The sequence below is a fragment of the Aspergillus luchuensis genome, chromosome 8, assembly GCF_016861625.1.
Source record: "Aspergillus luchuensis IFO 4308 DNA, chromosome 8, nearly complete sequence".
Lineage (NCBI taxonomy): Eukaryota > Fungi > Ascomycota > Eurotiomycetes > Eurotiales > Aspergillaceae > Aspergillus > Aspergillus luchuensis.
The window spans coordinates 985348-1010806 of NC_054856.1; the positions used below are offsets into that span (position 1 = coordinate 985348).

The window sequence follows — 25459 nt, forward strand, 5'->3', positions numbered from 1 at the left end:
TACAAACTACACAATCAAACAACAAGAGACTTCTAGCAACATCACAACAACACACTAACAACATCTAAGCAGCAACCTCGGCACCCCCCTCCATTCTCTCCAAATACGGAATCCCCGTCAGCTTGAACACCCTCTCACTCAGCACCGGTTCCTGCACCGGCCTCTCCCTCGCCACCGGACAAGGCTTCCCATCCCTCATAGCAATATTCGTCTTCGAGACATGTTTCGCATGCGGCCAATGCGTCGTTCCCAACCGGCCTACCAAACGCTCCATTAGCACAAATCCCGAAACCCCCCAAACCGGAATAGAAAAAACTCACGCTCAAAAGCCCCCCTCTTCCTAACCAAATCCTCCTTCTCAACCTCCCTCACCGGCATAAAGCAGGTATAAACCGCAAACCGATCCTGCCCACCCGTCGGAGGCACATTGTAATGCGGCGTGCGACTATCCCAGACAATCAAGTCGCCAGGCTCAGCACAAACCTTCTCCCATTTTAGTCCGTGGTCCGCGAGCCACTTCATCCCCGCATCAGTGAATCCGAACCATTCCGTCGTCCAGGCGGGAATGCGCTCTTCGTGCGCCATTTCGGTGTGGAATTGGGCGGAGAGCGCGTGTCCGCCTTTGCAGACGATCAGGCCGCCGTCGTTGGGGCCGTTGGGGAGGAGGTTGACGAGGCCTTGGAGGCCTACCATCATTCCATATCAGTTGATTGTTTGAATGAAATAAGGAGTAGGGGGTGGAAAGGGGAAGGGAACGTACATCTGAAACCTGGTTTGGAGGGGTCTTGGTCTTGGTGGGGCCAGGGTTTGCTTTATGCATATTAGTATCCATCTTTTCGTCACTGGAGAGAATGGAAGATGGTAGTGGTGGTGGTATAGATACTCACTTCTCCGGCAGATCCTCCCGACTACACACACACAGAAACCAACGTATTAGCATCACGACCCAGCAATACCAGGAGAGAAAAGTTGGAGAGAAATACTTAGCAAACCCCACATTCACCACATCGAACGAAACAATCAAATCCTCATCATCATACACCTTCTTAAAAGCATCCACTACCCCCTCCTCACCACGAATATCCCACACCCACTGCTCGTGCGTCACGCCGTAGTCGAGTATCATGCCTTTTTCATTCAGCACGGGGAGTTTGGCCCGTCGGACGGTGCTGGGGTCGTGTCGGTTGTAGCCGAGGTTACTGTCACCAATTTCAATTAGTATTTGGTCTATGATATAGGGAATGCGGATGGCGGGTGGGTAAGAAAAAGGGTGATTACAATCCCTCCATATACGAGTAAAACGCATCCGCGTATCCATTCGCCCGATCAAGTGGAATCGCTCCCTTGATGACGGCGTAGCCGTCGCGGTTGAGTGCATCGCGGAAGTCGCCGTAGTTGGTGGGTTGGCCGTCAAGGAGCATGCGGTTTTGGCCTTGGCCGTAGCCTTGGCTTTTGGGAGGCTCCGCGGTGGTGGTCGTGGTTGCGGTGGTGATAGTGGTGGTGGTGGACATTTTGTTGTGATTGTTGTAGAACTATTGTGGTGATGTTCGCTGTGAAGTGTGGGTGAGTGTGGATTGAGGTAGGTGCTGGATTCAGTCTGTACTTATCTTCGTGGATTTGAATCTTTGTCAGATTATCTTTTGGTTCAGTTATAGTGAGTGTTTTACTTGCGCCGAGAGGTGGCCGAGTTTTTTAGGGTTCGGCGGGCTCGGGGCGCCCCGAGGTGGGCTCCGAGGGTCGGTCGTCGCCGAGAGATAGATGCAGCTTTGATGGAACGGTTATGATTATGACAAAAAGGTGCAATTACCCCCCTCACTCCTTCTTATTGAGAGTAATTGCAGAAAGGCAATCATCATGACATTCAATATCATCATAGTAGGAGGCGGCATCGCCGGTCTCGCAGCCGTATGTACACACATCCTTCTTGACTCTAAGCAAAACTAACAGAAGAAAAGGCAATAGCTCTCCGCTCAGACCACCACACCATCACCATTCTCGAACAATCCTCCCAATCGCGCGAAATCGGCGCAACTATCTCCCTCCAACCCAACGCCAGCAAAATCGTCGAGAAGCAATGGGGCCTCGCGGGCCGTCTCCGCGAGCAGGGCTCGATGCCTGACTCCGCGTTCGAGGTATATAACCTCCGTGGGGAGCTGCAGACACGCGTTCCTTTGGTGACATCCAAGTATGGAGCAGATAGGATGATCTATCACCGGGTGGATCTGCATCAGGTGCTGAAACATCGGGCTACCTCGGATGAGTATCCGGGGCGGCCTGCTACGTTGCGGGTGTCGAGTAGAGTGAAAGGATGTGATTGTGAAGAAGGGCTAGTTGAATTAGAAGATGGGGAAATTCTGAAAGGGGACTTGATCATCGGTGCAGACGGGATCAAGAGCGTTATAAGAGGTGCAGTACTGGGGAGAGAAGTGCCCGGTCAGACGACTGGATTGAGCGCATATCGCATGATGGTAGATACGGACGAATTAGTAGCAGAGAAGGGGTTCGTGGATGTGATTGATCCACGGATTGCGAGGACAACGATGGTTGTTGGTCCTGATCGACGACTTATCATGGGTCCGGCGAGGAATGGGTCTGTGTATAGTATCGTTGCGCTGGTGCCGGACGAGAAAAGGGATGAAGAGTCAACGAGTTGGATGACTGCTGGTGATAAAGGGAAGATGCTTGCTACGTTTGCGGACTTCCCCGAGTGGGCGACGACGCCGTTGCGACTGGCAGCCAGAAAAGAGGAGGATATTGGTCTTTGGCAGTTGAGGGACTTGGATCCGTTGGAGACGTGGTGTCGGGGGAGGGCAATCTTGATTGGTGATGCTGCGCATGCTATGCTGCCGACGCAAGGGCAGGGCGGGAGTCAGGCGGTTGAGGATGCTGAGGCACTTGGGGCTTTCTTTGAGGGGTTTAGGGGGGGTGAAGGGAGGGAGGAGGTTGAAAAGATGTGTCGGGAGGTGTTTGAGTGTCGGTATAAACGGGCGACTACGATTCAAGCCTATAGTCGCCAGGCGGGAAGGCCGGTGGAGGAAGATGTGAGGGTGGCGATGAATCCTGCCGAGTTTATGGATTATAATTGCTTGTATGAGGGGGCGATGGCCTGGAGGAGGCAGCAGGAGGCTGTAGTTGCTTGATTAATCACAGGCTATTATATTCTCATTTCTCCTGATATCACGATTCTAAGATTGTTCTGTGAATATCTGGAAAGAAAGATTGGGACAACATTAGCCTATCAATAACCCGGATAGGCTATCGATGCCCAATACCCGCACCCAACGCATGGATGACGGGTATCCCCAAGACTTCGTTGGCGTAGATACGCAATCTCTCAGACAAATATAAAATCACCAGCCGGTTTCTCTGACGGGTCACTCAATACGCAGCCTAAAGCGAAATTATAAACTCAAGCGTGCTTGAAGTTAAACCCTCAAATACGCGAAAATGGAAGAGCCAACTTATGATCCGAGGTATATAATCCACGTGCCCCCGCGACGCCATCTCTAATTCAAATAGTCGTCCCATGCCAGCCCTAGAACTTGTCTATGTACACAACATCGTCAACTGTCCGGGAAAGACAATCGTTGGCCTGCGCGTGGATTTCCCCCCAAACGGATCGACTCCACCCCATCGACACGGCGGCGCTTCGGTCTCGGCCTACGTTGTTAGCGGCACACTTCTAAACAAGATGAATGAAGACCCAATGAAGGTGATTCCTGCAGGAGGCTCTTGGTATGAAGCCCCGGGTTGCCATCACCGCATCAGTGACAATGCCAGTTCGACAGAGCCGGCCACACTCATGGCTGTTATGATCTTGGACTCGGAGGTATACGAGCGCGATGGGATGGCAGCGTTGTTTCAGATTGATGAGGAGTACAAGCATAATTAGAGTCGTTAATTAGGCCTAACCGCCCTGACACTAAGCTGTAGCTGAGGTGGCGGGTGATTGTGTTGGAGTTGAGCACTTGCAAGGACTGAGGTCAAGAACGTGATGTGTAATAGGCCATATATCCATATCTTTCTTATATGTAATGGATTGTCATCTCTCGCGATTTCGGCTATTTCTGTCCCTGATAACAGCTTCCATTAGCATTTACCCCGGGGTGGTATGAACTGGTCAACCTGGTAAAGCGATGACTTAAGAGGAGAGAGAACGAACAATGGGGGATGGAGCACCCATGTCTGAGCATCTATATTAATTGCAGGCTAGGGTGTAGTAGTGAGTGAGATGAAGAGATAGTTCTTCTAGAAAACGTTGCCATTAATCATCGATATTTGCTCTGTGCTTTCCGCACCATATTTGTAGCACCGATCCGGGTTCCTGTTCCAGAAAGTTAGGGCGCAGGCTCGGCCCCACCGACCGAGAAGCTGGATAATTTGTCAGCCCAGATAGCAAGATAGAAATTGGACGCCCATGTTTAAACAGACGAATACTCTCTAATTCTTGAGAGAAGACCAAATTGTGGGACGTAAGAGCTGTTATACTCATGGCGACTGTAGCACCTAGACGCGTCACTCGGCTGACGGCCAGGTAAGCCTCAATTTCTAGATCGATAGGAGACCAATTAATCAAGCAACAGGACACTATCCAAGAGGACATCAATTCTCACACCCTTCATAAACTCAAGGATGAGCTCCTCGTCTGCTGCAGTGGCAGCAGCAACGTCTTCAGAAATAGACGATACCACTAAATCAGCAAAAGCCAGCTATCAAATCGTCACCTCACACCACAACTTCCACGAAACGGAATCGCAAAGACCCAATTTCGATCACAACGCCCCCATCAGTGTCACCAAATCCCCTTACCCCAGCTGGGAATACGGCCAAGGAGTCCCCGATGACAACCACAGCGCCAGCAAAACCCACCACGAGATCGATCCCTACGCTGAGGATCGCCCAATGGTCAACAATTATCGACTGCTCGTATCAGGCATCGCACCCCGACCCATCGGCTTCATCAGCACCGTCTCCAGCGATGGCAAGACCGAGAATCTTGCGCCCTTCAGCTACTTTCAAGTGGTGGATCACGACCCACCCATGTTCATTGTCGGGTTTTCATCCCGTCCTGGCGCAGTCAAAGATACGTACCGAAACCTGAAAGAGACGGGTGAGTGTGTGATTAACACCGTTTCCGAGGGGATGATTGAGGCAGTGAATGCGACGTCGATTGATGCTCCATATGGGGTGTCAGAGTGGGAGGTCTCGGGACTGGGTAAAGCGCCTAGTTCGACTGTCAAAGCAGCAAGGGTTAAAGAGTCGGTTTTCTCTGTCGAGGGAAAGGTGGTCGATGTTAAAGATTTCGAGGCGCATAAGCCGGGCATGAGTTCTCCTGCGGTGGTTCTGATCCAGGCAACGAGGTTCTGGGTGCAGGAGGGTGCAGCGGATGAGAAGTTCAGTCATATTGACTTGGAGAAGTTGAGGCCTGTGGCGCAGCTGGGTGGGGTGTCATATGGGAGGATTTCGTCGACGTTTGAGAGGCCTAGAAAGAAGTGGGATGATGAGGTTGGGAAGAGTGAGTTGTTGGCTGAGTTGGAGAGGAATAAGGGCGCTTTGTGAAAGGGTTTTGCCTTGTTAGGGCTATTGCATGAATGTCTTGAAATTATATGCACATCCTTAAGTATGGATGTACTCAGGATCAGTCTGAACAAGATGTTTCCCAACATCTCACTAAAGTGCAAACACATTGGGTTGTGGCATACTACTATACTTGTATCATTAATGCCTTAATATCCAGGCAGCAAGATCATCGCCAGATAAGGTAAGGCGGACATCGGAGTCATCCTGACGGACCGGCATCGGCCCTTGTACCCGACGACCAGTGACTGTTCAACGGCCATTCCAAAGTACATCTGAGTGCAGAGCCAAGGACAACAAAACATACATAACATAAACGTACACTTTAAGCTGACTTCATCATGTCTTTCCTTCGTGTATCTACAAGGGCTCTACCGGCCAATCTGCTCCCCCGCCAGCACATCGCCCGCCGCACCATTGCAACAGCAAGCAAGAAGGAATGGCTATGCATTATTCCTGATACACCTGAGGGTCCCGAACTGAGAAAGAAAGTTCGAGCGTGAGTTTTCTTCTACTCCCATCTAGGTGTAGCCTAGCTCAACTATCCTCGCTAACACTAACACAGGACTCACATGGAAGGAGTCGGCCCTCTCGTCCAGGCGGGAAAGCTAGTCGCAGGTGGTTCGTCTCACATCATCCTATGCACTTCTAATCGAGCCCTACCATCTCATTATAGTCGATTAACTCGTCTGGATAGGTGCGATGTTGGCCACTCATCCCGAGGAAGGCAAAGATCTGTCATTCAAGGGCAGTATGCTTGTGTATATGGCTGAAAACTTGGAGGAAGTCCACCAGCTTATTAACGGCGATATCTACGCTAAGAGCGGCGTTTGGGATTTGGGGAAGGCCCTTGTTGTCCCGGTGAGTGACTCGCTTTTGTTCTTTGGTCATGGTGCTGTGAGATGTGTTATGCTGATGGTGACTGTGGGCAGTATCTGTCGGCTGTGAGGGAACCTTTGAAGAAGGAGTAGAGAACACTATTTAGAATAATATTGGTGCTATTTTACCTCAATGTATTAGAGAGCGGCCGTCGTTGAGCGCATATAATCTACTACGGCACTTGAGGCAGTTTGAGCCTCAACCTATCAGATATGCACTAAGCATGTGTTCTCTCGAAGTATTCCTGATAACTCGCCGAAACTACTCAGACAGGAATGTAGTGTATGGCTGCAGCCATAATCTGTGCCACATTTGGTAGGCCCTTGCGTTGGTGGCATGCAGGTAGTGAGGGACACCGCAGAAACTTACCCAGCCACATAATGCATGAAATTAACGCCTTTCTCAAGAACAAGGGACGATGGCGCATCTGGGAGCGCGTCAGACTGAAGATCTGGAGGTGGCCGGTTCAAGCCCGGCTCGTCCCATTCTTTTTTTCAAATCTTTTTCCGAATCTCGGCCAGGTGGGTCCCATTCGGCCTCATACAACAAACGACCAATACGTAAACGGATGTGTAGGAGGTATGATAAGACGTTTGACTGCAATGATGGGGGAGAAGGCAGTCGATGTTGGTCTTTTTTGGAATTTGCTTCTATGGCTCGCATGTTTTAGTTGATCGTCAAAGGATGTCCCTTAATATTCCTGGTCCTCCCTCGTCGTTGGCTGTGGGTATATCCGAATGCATGGACTAATCGTTCGATGAAATGCAAGTAAACGACAGTGTCGTGCTCCTTATGAGGGAATACATGGGCTGGTACTGCTACTATGGCCTTGGTTCACTATACTAATGTATCCATTCGACGCCTTATATGACGAGCAACTAAATAAAGGGTGGTACATAATGTTCATCGGCTTAATGTGCGGATATATATAGTTGCGAGTGCAGCCGACATTGATAGTATCAAAACCAACCCATTTCGACTAAGCTCGACAATTTGCGACCACTAAGAGGCCAGAGAGCAATGGCAAAGCAGGAGCCTTACCATAAGTTTTAGTCGTAGTTATATTGACTCTTATGGCACATCTCATGCTTCTGCTAGCGGATTAACTTCCCTTAATGTAACACTATGTGAGCCCAATTATACATCAAATGGCCTGCTGGCCCAATGGTAAGGCGCTTGACTACGGATCAAGAGATTGCAGGTTCGAGTCCTGCGTAGGTCATTCTTTTTTAACTTTCTTTTTTTCCACTTCTATCTTTTCTCTACTACTTGACAAAACAATCAGGCGACCGTTCAAAGTACCCGCCCATATAGTTGAACCACTTGTGCTCCATTATTACCCGTTATTAATATCCTCGACGAACTGTGTCACACCCTATCATCAAATCGACGTTCACCCAAAGCGTCCACTTTGTACAGCCATTTGGTTCCCTACACCATTTAATCTAATCAACCATTACGTCTATAAGATCCTCAATATCCTTCACGGTGACATTCTTTTGCATCTCCCGCGCCAGTGACACGGCACACGAGACAATGTTCTTGATCTGCAGTACATGTTAGCTTGCTTTTTACCTCAAAAATACCGAAAGCTGACGAACCTGTCGCCCATTCAGCGGATGCCTTGAAAGCGCTACAAAGTCATCGGCGGTAAATTCAGCCAGCTCCGACGATTTTGCGACATTGGTCAAGAAATTCCTCCACACCTCTAGCCGGCTATTGGTATCAAGCTCTGGGTAGTGCATGGTGAAATGGATTCGACCTGTGATGAAGGCATCAGGAACTGCATAGACTAAACTTTCAGGCGGAATCTTACTTTTGAAGGCCGGATCAATGTCGCTCTTTCGGTTTGTGGTGAGTATGGCAACACCGCGGAAACTATGATGGATATTAGTCCAGGCCGACATTTCCTACCCAAGGGCTACTTACTACTCGAGTCGTCGGAGAAAAACGCTGACCAGAGCATCCCTCGCTAGGTCCTTGCCACGAGCCGAAAGGAACACATCTGCTTCATCGATCAATAGAACACAGCCCCACCGCCGGGTAATCTCTAAGATCATCCCCAGACGATTGTCGACTATATCAGGGTCGATGCCAAGCTCGCCGGTTGCTACCACATACAAAGGGCGCTGAGTTACTTCGGCAACGGCTTCTGCAGTCAAAGTCTTGCCCACACCCGGGCTTCCGGTTAGGAGCGCAATAAGGCCTTTGCCTTTGTTCGCAACGATATCGTCAAAGACCGCGTCATCCTGCCGATGGGCCTTGACAAGTCCATGGATAAGTTCTCGGCGGTTTTCGGCCATGACCAGTCGTTTGAAGGCGTTGTGGTTCCACTCCACATCGGATAACGCCGATACCGAAAGTTGACACCAAGACTTTTGTGCGAAGCTGAAGCCATTGATGAACGAGGCACAAATCAAGTAATGGTCATCAGACAAGCCGACAGTATCCAGAAACCCTTCTGATAGTACATACGGTTTGTTCAAATCCGACGATGTGTTATGAAGATAGTAACCAGCCGGGTCGACCATGACTCTCCCCAATGCCTATATAAGTGAGTCAGCGCCAATGTCCAAAATGGAGTAAGAGTTGTAGTCAGACATTAAACTTCTCGGGCATAGAGTCACCGTTGGCTCGTTCAAACTCCTTTATACCGTTTGCAGCCGTATACTCTCTGCATGCAGGCTGTTCGAGTAGCGCAACAAATTTACGCCCGCGGGCAATGAGCCTTTCTCGCACGGCAGATTCCTCTTCATGGTATCTGAGCGGAAAGAAGTTCAAGCTAGTTATTGTTCGCGCACCATCATATTTGTTGATTTCTAGCTCCATTGTCGATTTACCAAAGTCTTGACCGTCATGTTTGATAACTTCGGCACTTGCAGAGAAGTATTCCTGGCCATTTGGACGTGACTGATAACTAGACATCTTCAGGTTGAAGGCCTGCTCTTCAGTCATAAGGCCAAATCGGGGTGATATAATAACTTCCTTGGGGGGGAAGATTGCCCAAAGAAGATCCCAGGTGATCTGATTTTCACCCAGAAGCGACTTCAAGCTGACAATCTGAGCTGCAAAGTCCTCTTCAACAAATTGCAGAGCCGTGCCAATATCATCGATAAGTTGCTGGCTGGGGTTTTCCTTCTGTTTCTCCTCTTCTTTGATACGTATCAAATCCGGGGCGGCCCAGAAGAACACCTCGGGTGTAGCCTAAAGTGATTCGTCAGTCAGTCGTGCTTCAAAAGTCCGTATGAGCTGACGAACCATGGGAGGAGTCTTATTCAAGTCAAGACCCTCTACATCTTTGAACAGATCACGAAACAAATCTTGCAAGAGAGGAGACCGGATGTCGATTTCGACGTGGGAGACCATGCCCTGCTTTGAAATAACTCGGCGAACGACCATTGCAGTCTTACTGAAACGATCGGGTTTGGCTTTGACTTTTGCCGTCTTAACGAAGTGAACTTGTCGGTCCTTTCTGTATCCATGTCAATGGTCCGGCTGTCTGAGGTTCGACGCAATGTTTCGCTACCTGCTATATCTGTTGGAGCGAACTATGGTTAGTATCCCTTCTACCAAGACCTAAGGTACGGTCTCAAATCTCACATCTGATCCACGCGCAACAAGCGCTGAGACTTGTTGCCACGGTCCGTCATGGCGCGCTGGATGGATGGCTTGGAAGGCCCGTCTGAGGGCTTAGCCGCCGCCGCGGATTCCGTCTGATCGGCCATGTCGTTTTTGCGTGCTGTAATGTCTACAGTGGCACATGAAATGAGAACAGACGAATGCTGAACGAAAGGTGGAAGAATTGGCGACTGGAGCAACTTATGCTTGGAAAAAACAAGGCTGTCGACACTTGGCTCGTATATGGGATGTGGGCCAGGGCGTTTGCAGTGGGGGTGGCTGCTGATGCTGTTCAAGGCTTCAAGCTCATCCTTCCAGTCCATGCGTCAGCACAGCGACAAAGTCGCGCCACCATTTCTGCCCAACTCATTGTACCAAAAGACTTCCTTTATTATAAAGATGGAGGTAATAACATGTCATCCGGAAAGTTCTTTGTACTGAACTTCTTCTTTTTTCGCCAACAGAGGCTAACCTTGCTGCCTTTCAGGGTCTCGAGACGACAGGGTGTCGAGCCGTGCCGCGCGGCGCCAACCCTGGCCCCCCGCAGGATCACTCAGATTTTAGTCTGACAGCCTTGTCACTTGTCACACTAGGTTAATTATATGTGGCTAGTTATTTTCCTGCAAGGTCTGACGTGTGCACCGGCGGGGTAGATTGCAGACTGTCTTCTGTCCTATTTTTCAGAGTAGTGAGGCGCGCATAGTCCCCAGCATAGAGCCTCCCGGTGGGACCAGACCCGGTCTTACTTATAGTTATTATCTCGCGTGATCTCAGCAAACCATTCTGGTCCTTGACAAGGCTGCCGATTGTGCCATTTTCTCACAATGCCCGAGGATTCCAGCGAAAATGTGGGAGGAACAGGCTCAACTGCCTTTGCGCGTGCGCTGGAAGAATATATCAACAAACCCCGATCGGCGAGAAGCAAGACCCCCCATTTTCTCAAAAAATTGCAAGAACAACAACGTTCCGGCGCAAACCTTACTGGAGATGCCGTCAAAAAAGATCTATTTCTTTTGGACCGCCAGGCGACAGATCGTACAGCCGCTCGTGCCGCTCGCAAGATCTTGGGACCGGTTATACAGGTGCTGAATACCTACTCAGGAATTGTCGAAACACTGGTCTCAGCAGATCCAATGCCTACGGCTATCATATGGGGCTGCTTGAAGTCTGTGATTGACTGCTCCCAGAGGTTCCTTGAACTCTACGAAAAGATATCCGATCAGATCAAACGCTTAAACACACACATCACCGTGCTTACAGAATATGAAGATTTATTCGATCACTCCGCTACGATGCGGGAGCTATTGCAAGCATCGTATATCGACATCATTCGGTTTTGGCGAAGGGTTGACAAGGAGTGTAACCGCTGCGTGGCTAATCGTGCCTTTCGAGCGATCGCCCCTTTCAGTACAGAGAAGCTCGATGGCATTATCACGAGCATCGGAGATACGGCCGACAGCATGAGTCGTCTTATTCCTGCCGTTCAGGAACGCCTAGACAGAGGAGAGCGGGAAAATGCAGCCGAGGAGCGTCGGCTTGCCGGTATCGCGCGAGAAGAACAAGCAGCACTTATCCAAATGTATGCGGAAGAGACGGAGAAACGGAAAGAAGAAAGGAGACTACAAAGGCAGGAAGAGGTACGAAAGTGGTTGCGAGATGGGACTATGCCACTGAATGGGAGCAACTTTCGCCACCGTGACAGCAAGCTGGCGCAACGAAGCCCAGGCACTTGTGACTGGGTATTTGAGCATGCGACTTTTAAGGTTTGGATGGACAAAGATAGCCCAGCCTCTCAGGTATGGGTGAAGGCATCTCCCGGAGCTGGAAAGACTGTATTGACTGCGTCTGCTGTTGAAAAGCTGGAAGCGACCAGCGCTGAAAACGCTGCCGTCATATACCATTACTTTACTTTTGATGAAGAATTTCCAGCCTTATTGGTCTATCGCTGCCTTGCAGAGCAGCTTGTCAACCGACTGGGAAAACAAACCGGCGACGTGCCCAAGGACATCCACAAATCTACACAGGAAGGGGCTACAACCGCTAATATTGAAGATGTCAAGCAAGTGATCAGAATGCTCCTGGAAGAAATGGCCGTTACCTACATCTTTCTCGACGGGCTTGATGAGGAGTGCGAGACAGAGAACAGAAAGAAAGAGCTTTGCAAGGTGTTGGAATTTTTTGGGGAGCTGAGCCGTGCTATGCCACGTCGCCTGCGCATTTGGTACAGTTCTCAGCACCGCACCTGTCTCGATGCTCCCCTCAGTAGCCTTCCATCAATCGAGATCACGAAGGAGTTAAATAGCCACGACATTGAGCACTATCTACTAGACAAGATCGAGGACCTGAAAAGTCTCGAGTTTGATGCAGGGTACATCAGGTTGATTATTGGTGATCTGCGCGAGAAAGCCGACGGATGCTTTTTGTGGGCATCACTGATGTTAGACTCTATGTCGGACGCAGTGACCCTTCATAAGGTTCAAAGTATCATTGAGGAAGGTCTTCCCGACAGCTACGAAAAGTACTACCAGAGAAAGATGGACAGCATCCGGCCTGGTCTGAAGGAATTCGTTTCGTACGTAACTCTGAATGCCCGCGATGTGGTTTGGAAAACGGCTAACCTGGAGCTGCTAGGATTATTCTATCCTGTATCGTGCATGCAAAGCGTCCATTACGTCTGGATGAGCTTTGTGAATGTACGGCGATGGTGAAAGCCATTGAAGGACAGAATATTGATAGGAGCCAAAAGATCAAGAAAAGCAAGGTGCTGGAGCTATGCCAACCACTTGTCCAGATCCATGAAAGTGATGGGCCAGCCGGCACCATCTCTATTTGCATGCTGACTCATGGCTCGGTCAAAAATTTTCTGTTGAAGAACCCAGGGATCTTGGCAAACAACTCCAACCCACCAGCATATGCGCTCACAAATGATGTTTTGGCAAATGTATGCCTCAAGTATCTCCTGCAGCCACGGTATCAGCAACTTCTTACTAGGGAGGGCGAAACATTCGTCGATTGTGATGGGGAGGACATTCTTAATCACCATCTTCTCTCCTATGCCGCCAAATACTGGGATAAGCACCTGGATGGCGTCAATTATTCATTGGACTATTGCCAGAAAGCCTCAAGCTTTATCCGAAGCCCACAGTTCTTCACATTGTTACAAGTCCAGAGTCTCTTTGTCGACGGTATGCTTGATAAAGCTCCAAACCTTTTCAAGGGCCACGATGACTAATGAGAGATATAGGTCAATTTCGCTTCTGGTACAGTACTTACCGTCCATGGGCTGGCAGACATATCAAGCGCGTATTCCCTCATTGGTTGGATGATAACTGCAATGAGCCCTTCGCAAAGGACTATGCATCCTTTGTGGGTGAGTGGGGACCACTATTGGACCGTGAGACAAGCATCACGGGCGCCTTCGCAGGCGAAATCGATCGATGCTTTCCTGGGGCATTGGGACCCAACAACTACCTTCACAAGGGACCCAGCCGTTACCGAAGTCTAATGTTTACGGCAGAGACTGAGCCGACTGAGCCCCCAATTCGATGCTTTGAAGGGGTTGACGAAACGGGAAGGTATTTGACAGTACTGAACCTGGAAAAGGTGTAAGTGCCACAGCCACACGTTGTCGTTGTTCATAGCTTATTGATGTTATAATTACGAATAGTAGCGAAGACGGGCTGCAATTTTGTTGCGAGCATTGGCATCTGAATGGTCGCAAACCCGAGCTTCAAAGAACTCAAAAGTTGTATGCATCCGCCTCAACCTGGTCTCTTTACGAGTATCCCTTGACGGAGAATGTTCCGGGCCGACCTCGTCTGGTTTCCTTCACTAAAGACTTGAAATTCATTCGCATTGGGTCTCAGCTATTTGTCAAGGGCGTGGATCATGATTATACGCCCCTACCTGTGACTGATCCCGACGAAGACTATTTCGATGAAATGGCCAGCAACAACCATATGGTTGCTGTGTCAACAAGACGACAGATCTCCAAGTCAGATGTGGAAATTCCAGGGGCAGTTACTGGCGATGTGAGAATTGTTGACTATGCGGATATAGCGATTCAAAAGCGAGAAGAAGAGGTAAGCGAGTTGGATCAAAGAAGTACGGCCGCCCCAACTTCAACTGCCGATACACAGCCAACTCCTACCGTTACGAAAAGCAGTGATGATGACAGCGATAGTGGGACCATTGACACCGATATCACATCAGAGTCTTCATTGAAATTAGAAGACCCAGATGAGTTCCAACCATCGACCGAGAAAGACAAGGCGCTGGAGCTCGCAACAAAGGTGTCGAATTATACAGACGAACTCATGAAAAGCTCTTCCGAGTCTGCCGGAAATTCGGCTTATACCTCCTGGAGCGAGGGATCCACTGATCTTGATGATGAGATGGAGGACGAAGAGCAATGGAATGATTGGGATCTCGAGCATCTGGAACTGGAAGAGCTCGACGTCGAAGAGAAGGGAAGCTTTCTTGGCAGCGACAACGACGGATACAGCAGCGGTGATGAGAGGAAAGATGCTTTGGAACTACATGATGATCTCGCGAGTGAACTATCGGAGTCAGATAACGCGAGTGACGCATTGGAAAAAAGAAGTGATATGCTACCATTGGACTCTGATGGTAGTGATGTTGAGAGTGTTGGTTCTTCGACGAACTACAGCGTCTCTAGCAGCGAATATGGCTCGGATGATGAAAACCGTGGCATACTCGAAAACATGATGACTGGAAATAAGACCACGAGCACCGAAGGGACTCGTCGCACAAGCATTCAAGTGTACGATGCTACCAGAAAAGAACGCATCCCCGTATTCCACTTTACCTGCTTTATTAAAGACAGGTTGTTCGACTCACCTCCGGTGTTCCACCCTTCCAAGCCCCTCCTGGTCTGGCCACTGGGCGACAGGGAGATTCTGTTTGCCAACTATGAGAAGAACACGTATTTTACACGCGGGCTATGTCGGTCGGGCTATGGCAGCTGCCACATCTTCATTAAGGCACACTTCTCGAGTGACGGTCGGCACCTGCACCTCGCGGCATTGGAAGCTCGCGAGGCTGCCAAATCAGACAAGGAAGAAGCCTCTGTACTTCTCAGCCTGCAGGTCTCAACACACCGACTCTCCGAGCACAAGACTGCTAGTAGTCCGCCTCGAATGATCTTTCGCACCACTGTTGAGCTCGGTAACACCCCTAAGTTGTCCGTGTCCAATCTCCCTCACTTCCTAACATGGAGCGACACACATCTTTTCTTCACAAGCCGCAACAACAAGCTTGATGTCCTTCGAATTCCTCTCTTTCGCCCCCCGGGCGACAACGTGGACCTGAACATCTGCTCCCTACAGGAACCCATATTTTTGCCACGCTCGGTCGAAGCACGAAACATGTACTTCTTCCCATCTCAGGAAACAACGAAGAAATCTTCACGAAAGAAGGACATGAAATCAGGAACACTTATTCTAGGTGCACAGACATGTCTCCCAAGCCAGGGAATACTGGTACCCCGGCACATGTGTTATCCCCCGATCGCGGTATTTCTGCGTGAGGACAAAGATTTGGTCTGGGCTTGCAGGTCGAGTGTTGATGAGGGTAGAAAGATTAACAATGCCTGTGGCAGGTTGAGGGGGAAGTTCGAGTCGTTTGATCACAACGAGGATTGTGATATTATCCCGTATTTGTTTTGATGTGAGCTTCACCTTGGCTGAGCTCTATATCTGTTGTCACTCTATGGAGAACCTTGCACTACAGCATTTAGACATAATTCAGAAGACAAATCAAGTAATAACAGGAACCAGTCGTCAAAATACCAGGACCGGTGTCTACAACATGTAGTCAGAAAGTCATCAAGTCTCATACAGACTTAGTGGTAACTACTTGAAAGTAGAAATCTTGACGCACTTTAAAGTTCCTAACTCAAATAGAGACGGATGACTGCCTCTTTGAGAGTGGCGGGATTCAAACCCGCAACCACTGTCCAACTCTCCCCCAAATTATGTCCTGAACTCAGTGCCACCAGTGACTCCCTTCTATCATTTCAAGACCACCGCCGATAGTTCAATTTAAATAGCTAAAATATCAACTATAAGAGGCTTCTTTCCTCTCAGGCAACTAAAACACCCCCCAGCGTCCAGTAATACCAAGACCCTTTGCTCTTGCTGTCACTCATCCAATGCGCTACACTACTACAGTAATTGCACTGGCTGCCTTTGGCTTGCTTGGTAGTGTTCATGCACCCCCTTCCCGCAGCTCAGGTCGCTGGGTCAACCTCGCCTCCATTCCCACTCCCCGTCAAGAGCATGGGACCGTCGCCATCGGCAACTCAACTATTGCCATCGTTGGTGGCATCGCTCCTCGAGACAACGGTACCACCGCAGTCATCACAGACCTAGTTCAGCTCTACGATATTACCTCCAATACCTGGCGCACTGGATCTGCGTCACCATTTAAGGTCAACCACCCCAACCTTGCCTCCGTGGACCCGAACAAGCTCTACCTGCTAGGCGGTCTGACCGACGTACCACCTCCAAAAGGTCAGCCCCTAGGTATGAACTGGATTGCCTCCAAGGACTGCTACGTTTATGACGCTGCAACTGATACGTGGGCCGAAATTGCCTCCATGCCCAACGGCACAGAAAGGGGCAGTTCCGTCGTCGGTGTTCATAACGAGATGATATATCTAGCCAGAGGAATGACTGTCCTCCAGACTGAATACCAAGACGCCATCAATTCAGTCATCTCATTCAGAACCACCTCTGGCCTCTGGCAGAGACTTGAGTCCGCTGCGGCTGAACTGCCAGCAAGCCGTCAGCACGCTACTGGATTGGTCATTGGAGACACTTTCTATGTTATCGGTGGACGCCGATACGGCCAGATGTATCATTGAGACACGGTTTTCGAACTTGATCTGCAGAACATTGAAGTGGGATGGAGGACGAGCACTGGCCACATGCCTACTTCCCGCGGAGGCATATTTGGGGGTGCTGTTGATGGGATGTTCTACGTTTTTGGTGGTGAAGGAAACCAAAACTCCAATACCGGTATCTTCAATCAAATGGAAATGTATGATACTGCTTCCGAGCGATGGGTTGAGTTGTTGTCGATGCCTGTTCCTCGTCATGGTACTCAAGCTGCGGTGGCTGGAGGATGTATTTATATCCCTGGCGGTGGCCTCCAGCAGGATGGTAAGGAGGTCATAGTGGATGGAGAGACGACTTATCATAATACTACCTCTTACTTTGATGTCTACTGTCCTTGAGCATTGAAAGTATAGAGCGGCGTGAGGGATATAGAGAAATGGGCTGTTTGAGTGGCGAGCCATTTCTCGTCACGGACATTCTGCCTGGAACGATCAATGACAATAATTACAATTTCATTTATTTTCACAGTGATTCACGGGACCCCAGTCGTCTAGCAGACACCCGGATAAGATGTCGAGCCCTCAAAGCTTGGGCAAGGCTTCTGCAGATCGACTCTTGACAGAAACCCCTTGATTTCATACATTTCATCTCATTGGCCGAGTGCGCTTTATGTCAGATACTACCATTGCCAATTCTGTGTCAGTTGAGGAGGAGAGGGAGGGGGGGCGATCATAACAGCGCAGGGTGTTTCCGATAATCCGATAATCCGGGAATCCGATCGGAGTTGCCCACAACGCCTACAGAACCCCCGAATATACAAGAGGAGATAAAAGGAGGTATTCGCCACGAGCATTCCAGTTAAAAACAGAGCAAAACAATAATTCCTTTTATGATCTTTGAACCATTACCTGAAATTCATCCAATTATCAATATGGTCGGCTTTGACATGCGTGGTTTGACACCGGCTCCGGTAACTCCCTTTACGCCGGACGGTGCAGTAGACTACGAAGCTATACACCGGCTTGGTTCCTGGCTTGGAGGCATCGAAGGAGTCAAGGGACTGGTTGTGCTTGGCCACGCTGGCGAGGGCACCTTTCTCACCACTGAAGAGCAAATCTCCGTCATCAAGGCTTTCGTGAAGTCTGTGGATAATAAAATACCAATCATTGCTGGTATCACTGGCGAGGGCACCGAAGTGGCCGCGTTAGAAGCAAAGCGTGCCAAAGAAGCTGGCGCGGCTGCCGGCTTGCTATACCCATCTCATGGCTGGCTACGCTTCGGATATCAGCCTGGGGCTCCTCAAGATCGGTACCGCCGAGTATATGAGGTGTCCGGCCTGCCGTTGATCCTCTTCCAGTATCCGGACAATACAAAGGCGACCTACAGCTTACAGACTATGCTTGATATTGCTGCTCAACCCGGCTGTTTTGCTATGAAGAACGGTGTGCGCAACATGCGCAGATGGGATACGGAAATTCCTGTCATTCGGGCCCAACGCCCCGACCTACAAATTCTCTCTTGTCATGATGAATACCTATTGCACACTTCCTTCGACGTCGACGGTTTCTGGTTGGCTACGGGAACATCGCCCCCGAGCCTCTTATCGAGTTGATCAAGGCTGGTAAGGCCAAGGATTACAAAAGGGCACGAGCTATCCATGACCAACTCCTGCCGGTCACGAAGAGTGTGTATCATCGAGGATCTCATATGGAGGGTACGGTTGCGCTGAAACATGCTCTTGTTGCTCGGGGGATCCTGACACACGCCACTGTTCGTCCACCTTTGTTGCCGCTCGAGGAGGGTGCAGAACAAGAAATTCATGCTGCCATCAGTGCTGCATCCCTCAGCAAGGTGGTTCTGTGAGGAGGAATGTCAAAGTAAGGATCTGTATATGAATTTGCTAAGCTAGAAGGTAGATGTGAGGGAAGATCACCCAATAGCAAATGATAATTCTATGAGGCTTCTGTAACAGTGGTGGCATTATACAGCATAGATGATTGTTAGGCAACCTAGTGCACTGAACAATAATGCAAGAAGCTTGTCTTAAATTAGCCGTGGTTCGGATTTAGATGTCCTCGTATTCTGCACAGACTACTGACCCTGCGATCTCGGACTTCCGGCTATGCTCGGCTATCCAGCCCGCAATCTTCATTCTATTTGGTCTGCAAATCCGGCATTTCCGTCCCCTCCTCCTCCTCCTCCTCTCTCTCCACTAAGCAGCACCTGAACGCATCATGGCATCCACCAATTCACCACAAGGCCCTTTGCTGGCGCCAGATCCATCCAAAGCGCCCCCAGGGAAGCGGCCCTTGCTGACGACCGGTGACGATGCGGATGATGAGAATCGCCGGAAAGACCCAAAAATTACTCGGGCTTGTGATACCTGCAAAAGAAAGAAAGTCCGCTGCGATGGTACACTTCCATGCAGGAATTGTGCGAAACGAAAACTCCATTGTTTCTATAATGCCAAATACAACCGGGGTCGGCCTCCAACCCCACCACCTTCCATGACGATCAGTGAGCACCAAGCCAGACAGCAAAGTTATCCTTCAGAGCAGAATCCCAATGGACAGAATACGGAACCAGTCACGCATCTAGTCCCCGAGTCTCAAGTTAACCCTCGGGATTCACCAGAGGTCGAACTTGAGGGGCAATATTCCGATCCTACATCAGGATTGAACTTCTTGCACAGAGCATGGAAGAAACTATCGACACAAAACGATGATTCAGCACTGTATCATTTAAACAACGCAGGAAGAGACCAACTGCTTAGTTCAGCTGGAGATCCCCCATTTCATGTTGATGATTCAGCTCTAGATGACGTGATTCCAGTCGCCTCCACGGCGAGGGAATTGCAAGAGTTTTACTTCGAAACGTGTGTGGTGACGTATCGTATGTTCCATCGGCAACTCGTAGAAGGTTGGATGGAGATTCTCTTGAAAAATCGACAAGAACGACGGCCAATTACCCATTCGCTCGGAAATTCTAGAACTGCGATACTGCTCACCATAATGGCCATCGCCTCTTTACGCCGCGAGAAAGTCAACGGGAAAGAGCCCCAAGACGACAACATGAATGGCTTATGCAGAAGCGATCGGTTGTTCAGTGCGGGCATGAAACTGACTGAGACGGAGATGGGGTTTCCAAAAGTTGAATCCGTCCAGGCACGGCTCATCCAAGTTCTCTACCTTCTGCAAACAGCTCGCATGAACAAAGCCTGGTATGTATATGGAAATGTCTTTCAGGTAACACTTTCCCTCGGCATGCACCGGTGTCGAGACTAGAGGAGAAATTTCCCTTGCCCGGGACGGCCCCAAAATTACATTATCTCAGAATGCTATAAACGCACGTTTTGGGTAGCTTACATTGTTGACACCTATTTGAGCGTTGTGTTCGGCCGGCCTCGACTTTACCAAGACGAGAATATTGACCAGGATTTCCCGAGCATGATCAATGACGAGGACATGAAACCGCAAGGGCCTTGCAACTCAGACAACCCAAGAGATTGCTATATTGATGCTTTGATACATCATGCTAAGTATATTGTAATGCCTCTCCATCGCGATGATCGCATACTTACCACATTTCAGGATTGCGCAGATCATAGGAAAAATATCACGAGAAGTATACTCGATCAGCAATTTGCCCAACGAAGATCGTCTAGCAGCTGTGCAGCGGTTGTGTCATGATCTGCATGTGTGGTGGGCCAGCCTGCCGCCCCATTTGGGTACAGTAAAACCCTCCACCTTGATACCCAGTTTCCGGCGCCAGGCCATTGCTATGCGGCTGGCATATTATCATGCTCTCATGCATGTCAATCGACCTTTCCTATTGAGTGAAGGAGCATACGAGGAAGTTAAAAAATGCATAACTGCTGCCCAGAACAGTCTAGAACTTCTCGATAGAATGGCTAAAGACAGTACATTATTTCATTCTTTCTGGTGGACATATTATGTTATTTTTTGTGCATTGTCTGTTGTCTATGTCTGGGAGATTCAGCGAACTACCCGATGCATATATGGAAATGATGATCAGGCATCGAGCAAGCTCTTTGATCTCGCAGAGAAGTGCCACAGTCATCTCAAGAGAGCATCGACAAGTCTATCACAGAACCAACGATACAGCATTATACTAGATGAACTGCGATCCGAAGCACAGAGATGCCGAGCTGCGATGGAAAGCTTGCAAAGTCAACGTCCAGGTCTTTTTCACGGCGCTGAAGGCCATGTTGCAGATATTAGCCTTTCATTCCCGCAGGACCCGGAGAGCTGCTTTAACACGGCCTTTCTCCAAGAAGGAGCCGTGCCCGGGGTGTTAGAGAACCTCCAGTTTAGTGATTGGCAGATGCTTGACTCTTCGGTACGTGTATCGTTACAACTCCATTACAGCATGCTAAGTTCACTCAAAGGCGTTCTTGCCCTTATCGGACTCAAATTACGTCTCTCCCACAGACTTTCCTGAAGTTCAATGAGATTGATCGTCTCTGGTGGCCAATGGAACTCTTACTAAAAATGTCTTCCCCGCTTTTCGAACGCGAGCTACATCGGTGGGAATACCGGATATCTCGGAAAACAAGGCTCACAGCACCGAGAATCCGGAGTTGCCAAGGCTTCTCCGTGAACTGCGCCAACTTTGCTTGCTTCCCCGGATCTGCTTTTCCTGCATCTACCCCGTGGGGGTGCCAAGAGCTCTGTTAGCCCAGACCCATAAGATGATCTCGATTCCTGCTGTTGATTGTCCTTACTTGCGCCTCCAAGTCCAACTCCGTCAATATGGCCGATAAGGATACTGCCGTGATGCACTTAGAGGACCTCCCAGGTCATGGAGCCTCTGCCGCCGATTTAGAGTTTCTGTCGAATTTTCCACCCGAGGCAAAGAAGAAGGTTCTGAGAAAGGTAACTGTATTGGTATGACGCGCGTGTGTGGAGCTTACTGATAATATCATTATAGGTTGACGTATGGCGTTTATCTCCATTCCTTCAACGAATGAGGTGCTGAGTTACAAACCAGATGCGACTCGTTCCAATGTTTGTCCTTTTGTACTTGGTTGCATATATAGACAAAACCAATATCGGTATGTAACACCCCCAAAATTCATGCGTTCTGGTATTGACACTGAACAGGAAATGCCAAAATCGAGGGCTTACTTCCAAGTCTACACATGAGCGGCATACAATACAATATTGCCTTGTCTATATTTTTTATACCTTATGTTCTAGCTGGTACGAGTCTCCTATGTGCGAACAGCAAACAAACACTAACGTGGCCAAAGAGGTACCAAGCAACGTCATACTTAACCGACTCAAGAGACCGTCACAGTATTTAGGACTGCTAATATTCTGCTGGGGCGTGATCATGCTTTGCACGGGCTTTGTTCGCAATTTTGCCGGCCTTGTAGTGATTCGATTTCTTCTGGGTCTCTTCGAGTAAGGTCCTAGGCGCATGGAACACTTTTCGCAGTACTGACAAGTCATATAGGGCTGGATTTCTGCCAGGTGCTGTGCTAATCATATCGAAATGGTATCTTCCAAACGAAACACAGACTCGCATCGCTATTCTCTACACATCTGCTGCTTCTGGTGGAGCCTTTTCCGGTCTCCTGGCATATGCTATCGCCAAAATGGACGGAATAGCAGGCTACGAAGGTTGGCGCTGGGTAGGCCATTTCTTTGGAATCCTTCTGTGATCCCACTTACTGATATCCATACGAGATCTTCATCATCGAAGGTCTTGTGACAGTTTTCATGGCCGTTCTTTGCTACCTGCTCCTTCTGGATTCCCCATCTTTATCCCCCAACTGGCTTTCACAAGACGAGATTCGATACCTCGAGGTACGACAGCTCGTTTCCAATAATCATAGCGGTCACCATAAAGGCTTCAACAAGAAGATAATCTTCAGCGTCCTGACCGATTGGAAAATCTATCTCCTCATACTTGGTAATTGGTCCAATGCCGTCCCCAACTACGCACTCAAATTTAGTATGCCTGAAATCATCAAATCAATGGGGTATAAGTCAGCTACGGCCCAGCTTATGACGATTCCGCCTTACACAGTCGGCGCCATATCAGCTTACGGCTTCTCCGTGTTCGCTGATCGCTTTTCATGGCGAATGCCATTTATCGTGATCCCCCAGTGCTCGCTCATAGCTTCATTTGGCATTCTGTTTTCGAAAGCCGCCAGCATCGAGAGTAATATAGCACTATGCTATTTTGCGATTTGCCTTGCTTGCTTTGGAATGTATCCCATCCTTCCTGGTGTTAATGCCTGGAATGTGTGCAACATTGTTAATCCGCACAAGCGTGCTGTGGCCATTGGTTATCTTATCTGCGTTGGGAATGCGGGTGGTATCATCGGCAGTTATATTTATAAATCCGATGAAAAACCCCGATACCCTACTGGCTATGGCACCTCTCTAGCATTCGCTGCTGCTGGACTCGTGGCTGCCTTGAGTTTGGAGTTCTGTTTATGGAGCGCTAATAAGGGCAAGGCTCGGTTGACTCTGTCTGAGATTGAGGAACTGTATACTGAGGAGCAGCTTCGCGATATGGAAGAGAAGAGTCCTCTTTTCAAGTATACTCTGTGAAATTTATCTGTTACATTTGCACTTAAAAATAGAATTGGGAGAAAGAGACAGTACATGTCAAAACATGGATGCCCTCGTCACAGCTCTGGGATGTGTGTCATCCGAGCCCGAAAGTCCAATCTTGGCCCTTCCTCATCTTTAAGGCTGTCTGCACCCACCGAATAAGTATACCTGGGTATTTTTGACCATGATGAGGTCGCAAACATGGACTGTATCAGACCCAATTTACAAAGCTTTCTTATCGGGCGTGAGCAACTATTCCTATGATACTCTAGTATGTTGTTGATGTTGAAAGGCTCGACAACTTGACGATTATTGGTGGCTAGGTAAATGGCAAATGCAGACAAAGCTACCAGACAGCATCAGTTTGCTTTAGTATGGCATGTGTTTGCATAATGTACCTTAGACCTATATTGAGGTACCCCACTGAATTAGAGTTCTGGATGACTGCTTATGCCATAGATTCTTTCATTTTACTGTCCAACTACTTGGATGTGACGCCCTACTGCTATAACTTCTGTCCACTGAGGAACCTATACGGGTGCATTTTGGGCTTCGTTTTAACCCTAGCGACCAAGAAGGCGATCACAGGTCCCTCGACTCTTACCAGCAGGGGCAGGATGGATGTTGTGTGTCATAATCAGCGGCAAATATATGACTTTAACAACGCGCCAAATGCTATGACTACGTTATATGTATCCGAATGTCGCTTTTCGAGGTGGAATGGAATATATGCCCCTCCACTTACGTATCATTGGAAGGGTTACACATTTACATATATCTTCTTTTGTTCGGAAGAGGGGAATTTTGGCTTTAACTCAACGAAACGACTTTCAATAATAGTTCGTATCACGTTCGTCAAGTAGGCGCTATACATGCTTCCTCCATAAAGGTGTGTCGTCATAATATGCAAATAAAGTGTAAATTACAGGACATTGCTCTTAAATTCATATGGTACAATATAACAATATAAGGTTTTTATGGATACGAGTACGACGTGGCGCACCCGCTGATACCGTTATGCTGGAAACTCTTCTTCTCGGATAATCTGTTCGGGTTAGTGGCCTACAACTATATCTGGAATATTGGACAGGACAAATTCCGGGTCAACATTTTATCGAGAAAATTATGCCCTGCCGTAGAATTCCCCTTAGCACTTACGAACCACGCCTTGTCAGGTTAACATTGAATCGCGACGATTACAAACGTCTTTTGCGAGCATGGCATGGCCTCGTCCAGGCTCCATAAGTGTCTATTCAGTGCTTGAAGTGACGATAGTCGCGTCTGGGATCCTTGCTTACTACGTTAGACGCGCGTTGAAGCGTCATGGACAGTTCCTTCAACGAGGAACAAGAATAATAGTGGATCGCCAGCCTCCCAACCGCAGACTAGAGTATATCTTCCATATGCTCCAATATCTTGGTTCAACACTGACTGTCTTCAGCGTCGTCGCGGTGCATGGGTTAGGCGCACACCCCGAATTTACTTGGACAACGAGAGGCCCAAACCAGTCTCGCGTAAACTGGCTAACGGACTTGTTTCCACGAGACTTCAGCAGAGCACGAGTCATGACATTTGGCCATAACTCTGACTGGTTTGTCCGGGCGAGCAACAACACACCGTTTGAAAATGCCAAAATGCTTTTACGAGCAGTAAACGAGGAAAGGCGTGAACACCACAAGGTCAGTCTTCATATGATTGAGATAACCATAGGGAACACCTCAAAAAGTAACCCCTTGGCTTATACCGCAGTGTCCCATCATTTTCATCGGCCATAGCTTTGGTGGCATTATTATCAAAGAGGTAAGAGCACCATGATCAGACTAAAGTGGCCTGACTGATCTGGTTCATCAAGGCAATATGCTTGGCGGAAACAGATAAACAGTATAGGGACATATTGGATGATACAATCGGTATCATCTTTCTTGGAACGCCCCATCA

General features: G+C 48.9%; 13 protein-coding genes and 2 non-coding genes across 15 annotated transcripts; 13 read left to right on the top strand and 2 right to left on the bottom strand.

Moving 5' to 3' along the window:
- Window positions 1-64: 64 nt before the first annotated feature.
- Window positions 65-1511, bottom strand: AKAW2_80353A (uncharacterized protein; the record flags this gene model as incomplete). The annotated part of the gene is made up of 6 exons (XM_041681364.1): window positions 65-258; window positions 321-686; window positions 761-810; window positions 888-908; window positions 984-1199; window positions 1279-1511. 6 exons carry the CDS (start codon window positions 1509-1511, stop codon window positions 65-67), a joined length of 1080 nt encoding a protein of 359 aa, XP_041548314.1.
- Window positions 1512-1854: 343 nt separating this feature from the next.
- Window positions 1855-3140, top strand: AKAW2_80354S (uncharacterized protein; the record flags this gene model as incomplete). The annotated part of the gene is made up of 2 exons (XM_041681365.1): window positions 1855-1905; window positions 1956-3140. The coding sequence occupies 2 exons, from the start codon at window positions 1855-1857 to the stop codon at window positions 3138-3140; spliced, it is 1236 nt and encodes a 411-aa protein (XP_041548315.1).
- Window positions 3141-3447: 307 nt separating this feature from the next.
- Window positions 3448-3892, top strand: AKAW2_80355S (cupin domain-containing protein; the record flags this gene model as incomplete). The annotated part of the gene is made up of 2 exons (XM_041681366.1): window positions 3448-3473; window positions 3520-3892. 2 exons carry the CDS (start codon window positions 3448-3450, stop codon window positions 3890-3892), a joined length of 399 nt encoding a protein of 132 aa, XP_041548316.1.
- Window positions 3893-4490: 598 nt separating this feature from the next.
- AKAW2_80356S (flavin reductase family protein) lies at window positions 4491-5559 on the top strand (the record flags this gene model as incomplete). Its single annotated transcript, XM_041681368.1, has 2 exons — window positions 4491-4534; window positions 4584-5559. The coding sequence occupies 2 exons, from the start codon at window positions 4491-4493 to the stop codon at window positions 5557-5559; spliced, it is 1020 nt and encodes a 339-aa protein (XP_041548317.1).
- A 359-nt stretch (window positions 5560-5918) lies between these two features.
- Window positions 5919-6548, top strand: AKAW2_80357S (YciI family protein; the record flags this gene model as incomplete). Its single annotated transcript, XM_041681369.1, has 4 exons — window positions 5919-6076; window positions 6143-6198; window positions 6275-6438; window positions 6510-6548. 4 exons carry the CDS (start codon window positions 5919-5921, stop codon window positions 6546-6548), a joined length of 417 nt encoding a protein of 138 aa, XP_041548318.1.
- Window positions 6549-6868: 320 nt separating this feature from the next.
- AKAW2_t80009S lies at window positions 6869-6941 on the top strand. The gene has a single exon. It is a non-coding gene; the product is annotated as a tRNA-Phe (tRNA).
- Window positions 6942-7606: 665 nt separating this feature from the next.
- AKAW2_t80010S lies at window positions 7607-7678 on the top strand. Its single transcript has one exon. It is a non-coding gene; the product is annotated as a tRNA-Arg (tRNA).
- A 223-nt stretch (window positions 7679-7901) lies between these two features.
- AKAW2_80358A (ATP-binding protein) lies at window positions 7902-10397 on the bottom strand (the record flags this gene model as incomplete). Its single annotated transcript, XM_041681370.1, has 7 exons — window positions 7902-8003; window positions 8058-8334; window positions 8386-9002; window positions 9058-9660; window positions 9715-9928; window positions 9983-9991; window positions 10057-10397. The coding sequence occupies 7 exons, from the start codon at window positions 10395-10397 to the stop codon at window positions 7902-7904; spliced, it is 2163 nt and encodes a 720-aa protein (XP_041548319.1).
- A 501-nt stretch (window positions 10398-10898) lies between these two features.
- On the top strand, window positions 10899-15761 carry AKAW2_80359S (uncharacterized protein; the record flags this gene model as incomplete). The annotated part of the gene is made up of 4 exons (XM_041681371.1): window positions 10899-12646; window positions 12706-13259; window positions 13319-13679; window positions 13742-15761. The coding sequence occupies 4 exons, from the start codon at window positions 10899-10901 to the stop codon at window positions 15759-15761; spliced, it is 4683 nt and encodes a 1560-aa protein (XP_041548320.1).
- A 485-nt stretch (window positions 15762-16246) lies between these two features.
- Window positions 16247-16960, top strand: AKAW2_80360S (Kelch repeat-containing protein; the record flags this gene model as incomplete). The annotated part of the gene is made up of 1 exon (XM_041681372.1): window positions 16247-16960. One exon carries the CDS (start codon window positions 16247-16249, stop codon window positions 16958-16960), a length of 714 nt encoding a protein of 237 aa, XP_041548321.1.
- A 108-nt stretch (window positions 16961-17068) lies between these two features.
- AKAW2_80361S (uncharacterized protein) lies at window positions 17069-17332 on the top strand (the record flags this gene model as incomplete). The annotated part of the gene is made up of 1 exon (XM_041681373.1): window positions 17069-17332. One exon carries the CDS (start codon window positions 17069-17071, stop codon window positions 17330-17332), a length of 264 nt encoding a protein of 87 aa, XP_041548322.1.
- Window positions 17333-17865: 533 nt separating this feature from the next.
- Window positions 17866-18546, top strand: AKAW2_80362S (dihydrodipicolinate synthase family protein; the record flags this gene model as incomplete). The annotated part of the gene is made up of 1 exon (XM_041681374.1): window positions 17866-18546. One exon carries the CDS (start codon window positions 17866-17868, stop codon window positions 18544-18546), a length of 681 nt encoding a protein of 226 aa, XP_041548323.1.
- Window positions 18547-19945: 1399 nt separating this feature from the next.
- Window positions 19946-20218, top strand: AKAW2_80363S (fungal specific transcription factor domain-containing protein; the record flags this gene model as incomplete). The annotated part of the gene is made up of 1 exon (XM_041681375.1): window positions 19946-20218. The coding sequence occupies one exon, from the start codon at window positions 19946-19948 to the stop codon at window positions 20216-20218; it is 273 nt and encodes a 90-aa protein (XP_041548324.1).
- A 162-nt stretch (window positions 20219-20380) lies between these two features.
- Window positions 20381-21405, top strand: AKAW2_80364S (fungal specific transcription factor domain-containing protein; the record flags this gene model as incomplete). The annotated part of the gene is made up of 3 exons (XM_041681376.1): window positions 20381-20472; window positions 20525-21293; window positions 21343-21405. The coding sequence occupies 3 exons, from the start codon at window positions 20381-20383 to the stop codon at window positions 21403-21405; spliced, it is 924 nt and encodes a 307-aa protein (XP_041548325.1).
- Window positions 21406-21706: 301 nt separating this feature from the next.
- Window positions 21707-23518, top strand: AKAW2_80365S (putative MFS transporter; the record flags this gene model as incomplete). Its single annotated transcript, XM_041681377.1, has 7 exons — window positions 21707-21829; window positions 21885-21890; window positions 21945-22008; window positions 22058-22156; window positions 22207-22360; window positions 22413-22590; window positions 22646-23518. 7 exons carry the CDS (start codon window positions 21707-21709, stop codon window positions 23516-23518), a joined length of 1497 nt encoding a protein of 498 aa, XP_041548326.1.
- Window positions 23519-25459: the final 1941 nt, after the last annotated feature.